At 56.1% G+C, this 8165-nt stretch overlaps 1 protein-coding gene across 6 annotated transcripts in view; it reads left to right on the plus strand.

Moving 5' to 3' along the window:
• CDH23 (cadherin related 23) overlaps positions 1-8165 on the plus strand; it is a 375667-nt gene that overhangs the window by 315096 nt on the left and 52406 nt on the right. For all 6 annotated transcript variants that reach the window (XM_058671237.1, XM_058671240.1, XM_058671242.1 and 3 more), the window contains 3 exons: positions 678-806; positions 1565-1693; positions 2349-2576. In XM_058671237.1, coding sequence (XP_058527220.1) covers positions 678-806; positions 1565-1693; positions 2349-2576 — 486 coding nt within the window. The remainder of the gene's footprint in view (positions 1-677; positions 807-1564; positions 1694-2348; positions 2577-8165) is intronic.

Here is an 8165-nt window from a genome sequence, read left to right on the forward strand (position 1 = left end):
TGAGGCATAGCGGCCCATGGAGTTGTGCAGTCCTGTCTGCAGCCAGTGCAAACGAGTCCAGGATGATCACTGCCCAACCCTACAGAAAGGCAAAGTGAGGGCCTGACTTTTCTAGGCATCGCCATCTCCATGTCTACAACCCACAGGGCACCTGGCACCTTGTAGGCCATTCCTGCCCATGTATTCCAAGTCCCCATGCGGTCCTACCCTCCTCATTTGGGCACACAGGATGTGGAGGGTGGATACTCATTGGTGCCCACACCACTTTCACCTGTTCTGGGAATTGGGTGGGGAGGGGTGGCAGGGGATCTTGGCTTTGGGTCAGAAGAAAAAGGGTCTGAGTCTTTAGCACTGACAAGTCCGTGGCCCTGGCCAGCTGTTGTTCGTAGCCAACCCTCCCTCTGGAAACTATGGGGCAGTGCCCTCGTGGCAGGGATGTGGCAGAGCCATATCCACTAGCACCCCCATGAAACCACAGCATGTGTCTATTTTGGGAGCTTAAGTGCTGTCCCCTCTGCCTGAGACTCCCCCTGGCCCACTCCCTGACCCCCCAGCTCAGGCACCTGCCACAGCCCATGCTCCCTCATGATCCCACCCCTACTCTTGCACAGTGCCCCTGCTAAACACACAGCCCAGGGATGACCTGTCTGCGTCTCTTCCTCCCTGCTCCCTCTCAGGTGGTCTTTTCCCTGGCCTCGGGTAATGTTGGCAGGGCCTTTGAGATCATCACCACCAATGACTCCATTGGCGAAGTGTTTGTGGCCAGGCCCTTGGACAGAGAAGAGTTGGACCACTACATCCTCAAGGTGAGGACAGCCCCTGGACTGCTTATTGCTGACTGCCCATAAGCCTCCCTGTTGCCACCACTGACTTGGGATAAGCTGTACCCTTCAGGGCCTAGGGCACACACAGGGCACACTGGAAGAAGGTGACCAGACAGAGGCCACTGGGCCCTAGGAGGAAGTGGCCAAGCACCTTTTCCTGCTGATGGGAGACAAGCCTGGCAGGTCCCCGTGCTGCCCATGAATCCTATGTGATCTTGGGCCACTGACTGACCTTGCCTGGGCCTCAGTTTCCCTTTCTGTTCCATGGGCCAAAAATCCCAACCTGGCCTGTGTATGCTGCCAGTCACAGTGGCCAGTGTTTGCTGAGGTATCTCTGGGCATGTGGGTTCCAAGTAACTGCTGGTGCCCCTAAGCCAGACCTCCTAGGAATAACCTCAGCCTCTAACAAGGGTCCCTGCTCATTACTGAAAAAACTGATTAGAGGCTCCATCCTTTCTTGCCAAGGACCAAATAGAACGGAGTATAGGCAGGAACCTTAGGCCAGGTTCCGGCCCAAAGTCATGGTCAGGGACAGAGTCAGAAGACAGAGACTCAGGCACACCATGAGGATGGGGCCAGGGTGATATGCAGTATGGGCAGGAGGGGAGAGCTTTAGGAGGATTACACACACACACACCTCTCCGAGGGCAGGGAGGGAATCCTGTGAGCTGCACAGACCCAGTCCTGTCCCCAGCCTGCACCTGACTCGGTCCTTCCCATCCCCTTCCTGCTCCTCACAGGTTGTAGCTTCTGACCGGGGCACCCCTCCACAGAAGAAGGACCACATCCTGCAGGTGACCATCCTGGATGTAAACGACAACCCACCAGTGATCGAGAGCCCCTCCGGCTATAATGTCAGCGTGAATGAGGTGAGGGCAGCTCCCACATCTGCACACTAGAGCTCTGAGCCACTCCCAAGCACCTGCTGACACCTGTGTCTGGCCCACTGGCCCCTCAGAACCAGGAGTGGGGGAATGACTCCCTCCTAATCATAGCCCAAAGCTCCCTACCCCCTGTATCCTGGAATTCCAGGGTAGATATTCAGAGGAGGGGTAAGGAAGGTCCCCTGCTAGGCTGTGGACCAAGCCTTGCCCAAGAGGCTGGTATATGAAGAGTTCTGTTTATTTCTCAGTCCTGAGGTTGAGGCATCCTGGGAGAGTTACCACCCCAGCTTCACTGGAGGCCACACATCAGGGTGAAAGCTTATGAGGGCAGTGTAGCTTGGGGCAGAATCCAGCTCTCGCCTGATGAGCCATGTGGACTTACAGGCCTTCCTTCCCTGTGCCTCAGTTTTCACATCTGTCAGTGGGATTGATGCCAGGTCAGTGAGGGGCTGATGAGCCAATACAGGATCCAGTCCACATTGTAGATGCCTACAGAGCCCCCATGCTTGGTGTCCTCACTGTTGCTTGAACAAGGCTGTCAGGGAGTACAAATACAGTCTTTGGGCTGTCGGGGGCCGAAGCTAACCTGGGCCCCAAAGGTTCTGAATCCAGCTGACCCCTTTTCTTACTATCCTCACAGAACGTGGGCGGGGGTACCGCCGTGGTCCAGGTGAGAGCCACTGACCGTGACATCGGTATCAACAGCATCCTGTCTTACTACATCACCGAGGGCAACGAGGACATGACCTTCCGCATAGACCGCCTCAGCGGTGAAATTGCCACCCGGCCCGCCCCTCCAGACCGTGAACGCCAAAGCTTCTACCACCTGGTGATCACTGTGGAGGATGAGGGCACCCCCACCCTGTCGGTGAGTGTGGGGGCAGCCACGGAGGGGCCAGGATGGGCCGAGGCAGCTCCGCCTTCCGTGGGGGCAGGGAGGGAATTGCATGTAGCAGCGATTCCTGAGCTATGCTACGAGTCTGCCACCCCTTTGTGTGTGCATCAGGGTCTTCAACTGTTCTGAACCTGTGTCCATTCCCATTGGCTGTTGCAGCACAGCCATGTGAGGTGGTATGCCTGGGTGTGGCCCAATTAGCAGGCGGAAGTTGAATTCAGCCAAGGTTGGCGCTAGGCAGTGCTGCTCCCTATGCTGATGCTCTCACCACCTTCCCCTACACTGTGGCATGTCAGTGCGGCACATCAGGGCTGGGAGGAACTGATGTCCATGGTGGAGTTTGATGTTCGAATGAATGGGGCCACTGTCCCCAGCAAGATTTGAGGCTTGCACTGTTAGACAAGGTATGGCTGTGAGGGCCTGGATGGTGACAGTGCAGGCTATGCCAGGATACAGTGGGAGTCACTGATAAACTGAGAGTGAGGAAGTGGCGCTGAGAGCCCTGTGGGCTGGGTGCATGGCTGGTGAGCCAATTGGCTCAATTTTAAACCAATCTCACAATACCAGTTTTGTCATCTGCAAGAGGGAAGGAGTATTTGCTGCTTGGGCATCAGCTGGGGGAGCCTTTGGTAAACCAGAGGAAGGGGGCTGTGCCTGTTCTCTATCACCACCATTACACTGCATCACCAAACCAAATGCTGCAGAGGGTCTGGCCTGGCAGGCTGGGACTGGGCTTGGCTGTTCTTGTGGTCCCACCGGGGCACTTTCCTGCACCTGTGGGCAACTGTGCGTTGACTGAGGGCTGTGCCTCTGGGAGTTGCTGGGTCATGAGCCAGTCTGGCAGGATAGTTCCAGGCCTGTTCCCATGGCACTGGAGAGGGTACAGTGGGAGACAGAAGAAGCAGGCAAGGCATGACTTCCATAGCATTCTCTTGACCAAAGCAGATATTAAGGCTAGCCCAGGTTCAAGATACAGGGACATAAATACCACTGTTTAAAAGAAAAAAGGGTCAGAGTACTGCAAAGAGTGTGGCTCCACAGAGGGGGAGAGGAACAAGGACACACTTGCGGTCTCTTCCCTGCCAGGGCTCTCATGGCAGAGAAGGCCTCAGCCCTGCCCCTCCCTGCAGACGAGTCCCTCTCCCTCAGCAGGGGCACTGTGGGAGGTGCAGGCAGGGCATCCCTGGGAAAAGTGGTGGAATCTGGGCCAGTTCTCCCAGGAACCTAGGAAATGGCCATTCACACCAATGGAGCTAGCCAAATGAGCATTTACAGGTGATATGGAACCAGCTGGGAGTGGGGTGGGGAAGTAGGGGTGACACATACAGTGGTGCCACAGTGGAACTCAGCCTGAACATCGCCCTTGCTCCGCCGTTCCTAACCTCAGATGACTCATCTTCCTGGTCGTCCCTCTGAGAGCATTTAAAAATGTGTTTGGTTACAATTAAACGTAACTGTGGAGTCATATATAAATCAGAATGAACTTTTTTGCATAACAAATTCTGGAGGGAATTACAAATGTTAGTGTCATGCCCAGTGATGTCAGAGTTTGAGTGTCTCGGCCTTCCCCTCATGGCTACAAGACAGCTGCTGTGGCTACAGCCGTCAAGTCAGCCTTGGATCCTTTGCCAGAACTTCTGCATCCTGAGCAGGAAGGTGAAAGCTTTCCCAGAATCCCTCTCCAGGGGCCCGGCGGCGTGGCCTAGCGGCTAAAGTCCTCACCTTGTACGCGCCGGGATCCCATATCTCTTTTCCACGGGAAAAAAAGAATCCCCCTCCAGCACTTTACTGTGTCTTATTGGTCAGAAGTGAATCATGTGGGCTCCCTAGCTGCAGGGAGGTGAGAGAAAAATGAGGAGCAGGTTTGTCACCTTTGGCTTATTCCTCCAAGGGAGGAGGGTCTCTGTCACTACCCACACACAGAATCAGGACTCTGTAGGCAAAGGAAGAGGTAGGGAAATAGGTTTTGAGGGAGCATCTGCCAACATTTGCCACCTGCCCTTCCCCATCCCAACCTGGGCCAGTCAGCACATCTTTCCTTCCCCTCCACACATTCCCACGTTCCCTCATTTTGCAGGGAGGCAGCCAAGGGGACAGTGGGCCCTGTCGCCTTCCAACATGCTGAGGTGTGGAAGCAAAACTGGGCCTCCTTTTGGGTGCCTGGGAGAAACAGGAAGTCACTGTGGCCACAAGAACCATCCAACGCATAATGCAATGTAATAATAATAATAAAAAAGAACCATCCAGGGGGCTCCTGCAAATCGTGGGATGGGTGTGCAAAGGGAGAAAACACTGCCAGCCCTGTAGGAGTGAGTAGAGTTCTAAGCAGCACAAGGGCAACCCTCCTGAGGAGCCAGGATGGTTAGCAGGAGCCAGGGGCAGGCTCCCTGGCTGTCCTGTGCGTCCCAGCTGCTCTCATACCCATGCCCAACTTGGCTGGAGCACAGGGGTGTGTCGAAGAGGGGTTCAGCCACTTGATACCACTTCTGCAGCAGGTATGTGCTAGGGTGGGAGAGCAGGCAGGGACCTGAGAGTTTGAACTGCCATGCCACAGATGCTGGGTACCAGGACCTGGGGTGGCTTTTCAAAGAAAGATTCCTGTATGTCCTTGTCTTAAAGGATGCAGCTCTCTAAAAGCAGTGGCCTAGCACTCTGCTGCCAACAGCTTCCTCAAAGCCTAGGAAATCCCCACATCTGAGCCACCCACCCTCCTCCCCGCCCCCGCCCCCGCCCCCGTCACAGCTCCACTTTCCTCCAAGTCCCCTCCTGCAGCTTCCTGAGCTCTGCCGGACATTCCAGCAAACAGCCTGGGCCACCTCTGCCCAGCCCTTGCTCTGCAGGCTCAGAGCAAGCTGAGCATGCCAAAGCCATGGGAGCCAGCCCCAGGCCTTCTCTACCACATGTGCCAACTGGCCAGGGAAGCCTCTGCCCTCCATCTAGGTCCAGGCTGTGGTCAAGAAGACCAGGCTTGGTGGAGGGGTTGGAATCAGGAGGGCCACCCCCACCCCCTGCTGGAGGAAGGGCCTGGCCCAGGTTGGAAGGCAACTGGGAGGTCAAGAGCTAAGCCCCCACAGGGAGATGCTCAGCCGCAACTGGTGGGGAACAAGCAGGAGAGCACCTAAAGTCTCCCAGCTCCCAACTCATGCACCCCCCGCTCACGCAAATGTGCCCAGCAGGGCCTGGCTGGTAGCCTGGGAGTGGAGATGCTGTCCCTGGCTGCTTGCCTTCTGGCTGTAGGGCAAAGGTCTCTTTGGGTGTGCATTTTAGCACAGCCTGCTTCCCCTGGCTAGGCTCGAGAAGCGCCAGCCTGGCTTGCTCCTTGAGCTGTCCACTCGAGACCCGCCCTCTCTGGCCCAACATGGATTCATCTAGACCCCTCTCTGGGCCCTGCTTCTGGAGGGATGTTTTGCAGCTTCTCAGGTATCACACAGGCCACCAGCTCGGCTCCTCTAAGGGACCCTTGGGCTCAACATTGGCTGAACGCGTCTGCCTTCCCTGCCCTAATGTAGGCCAAGGATGGTACACACAGACCAGTCACTGTGTCCACCACAGGTTCTAGGGCCCCTACATCAGCAGCAGCAGGGACTCTGGACCCAAAAGAAGGTCTGGGCAGGACCCAAGTAGAGCCATGGGCATGTGGGCACAGGTTTATTTCCCAGGCCTTCCCCGCCACGTGTGCTCTGACAGATATTTGTGGTCAAGTCCAAGGTGAAGGCCGGCCCTGGCTGATGCAGTCATTCAGTTCCGTGACAAGCAGCAGTACAGACTTGGGGAAGCAGGAGACCCAGGCATTGAGTTCTGTTTATACCAAATGGTTGTTTTGACAAAAAACAAACCTTTCAGGAACTCAGTTTTCTGAATGCAGCCAACGGGGACAACAAAGTCTTCCAGGACATGATGACTCGAAACAAAGGGTAGCACACATGAAAATGTTTCAACAGCAAAGGCCATTTTAACAGTAAAAATAAAGATACAACACACACACACACCACTTCCCTTCCCCCTCCCAAGGCAGACATTGCTAGCTGATCTTGGCGTGCCCTCAGTAAGTTTTTTTTTTTTTTAAAGATTTATTTATTTTATTACTAAGTCAGATATACAGAGAGGAAAGACAGAGAGGAAGATCTTCCATCTGATGATTCACTCCCCAAGTGAGCCGCAACGGGCCGGTGCTGCGCCGATCCGAAGCCGGGAACCAGGAACCTCTTCCGGGTCTCCCATGCGGGTGCAGGGTCCCAAAGCTTTGGGCCGTCCTCGACTGCTTTCCCAGGCCACAAGCAAGGAGCTGGATGGGAAGTGGAGCTGTCAGGATTAGAACCTGCGCCCATATGGGATCCTGGGGTGTTCAAGGCGAGGACTTTAGCTGCTAGGCCACGCTGCCGGGCCCCTCAGTAAGTTTTTATCGACAGTTTGGAGTATCCTCTCAACTTCTCTTCCAAAAGGTGATACCAACCAATCAGAATGGCAAAGCCAAAAGAATCTGTGCTCCTCGGGCCTGCATAAGCTTGGCCCAGGGTTGCTACTGGGGACAAGAGGTGGCCCTGCCCGGCTCACATGGTCCAGGGGTCGAGCACATCTCCCAGGAGCTCTGATGCAGCCAGGTCCAAGGGCCCTGCCCACCAAAAACAGTCAGAAAGACAGCATGTCCACAAGGGAGAGGAACGGACTATGCTAACCAAGGAGTAGGCCCGGTGGGCAGTGCCCTCTGTGCCCAGCACAGCTGCTCAATTGGGCTGTGTCAGTTTTTCAGGAGACCTCTGCACCTACACCTTAGCGGTTCTTCCTCTTTTGCCCTTGGTTGTTCCCTGCACAGCTGGGAAACCCTTTGGTGCTCCTCCAGGGACCCCTTGGACAGCCTGGGGGGAATGAGGAAAGACCCCTTCCCTGAAAGGTCAGGCTTTAGTGCCATTGCCCAGGTGGTGGGGAACTCTGGCTTGGCAGGTACGAGGGCAGGCCCTGAGGTTCTCGCAAACCCTGCCTGAGATAGGGCCAGCCCGACCAAGAGGTGCAAGCCCATCCTCTCAGTACCTCTCAGTGCCTCAGGGGCAGCCACTCTGCCTCTCACTGGACGGCTTTCCTAAGCTGGGGGAGGCAGAGAGCACAGGGGTTGGGGAAGAACACTCCTTCCTGGCAAGTGTCTGACAGTGAATGTGTTCTCTGAGGCGCAGCTTCTGTCCCTAGACTTCAACCAGTGCTGGGCATGCAGTCCTGCAGGCGCCTCCCACCCCCACTCTCTCTCAGGCACCCCAGCCCTCAGAGCCCTGCCTCCTGCCCCTGTGCAGGGGGCAGCAGGAGGAGGAGGAGGAATGGCGGTGGGGCCCGGAGCCACTGCAGGCAGTGTCTATGGCCAGGGACGGAACAGAGCCTGGAGCTCAGAGTAAAGTCGCTGAAAACAGGAAACCACGAAGCTGAGGTACATTCACTTGGGAGGGTCCGGAGGACAGGAGAGCGTGGGGAGGAAGTAGGGTGGCTGTGCCCCAGGGGGCCTCCTCCCTGTCTCCCCGGCCTGGATTCTGGCAGGTGATGTTCTTACAAGTCATCTCAACCTCGAGGCCTGAGGCC

This window comes from Ochotona princeps, chromosome 13 (assembly GCF_030435755.1).
Source record: "Ochotona princeps isolate mOchPri1 chromosome 13, mOchPri1.hap1, whole genome shotgun sequence".
Taxonomy (NCBI): Eukaryota; Metazoa; Chordata; class Mammalia; order Lagomorpha; family Ochotonidae; genus Ochotona; species Ochotona princeps.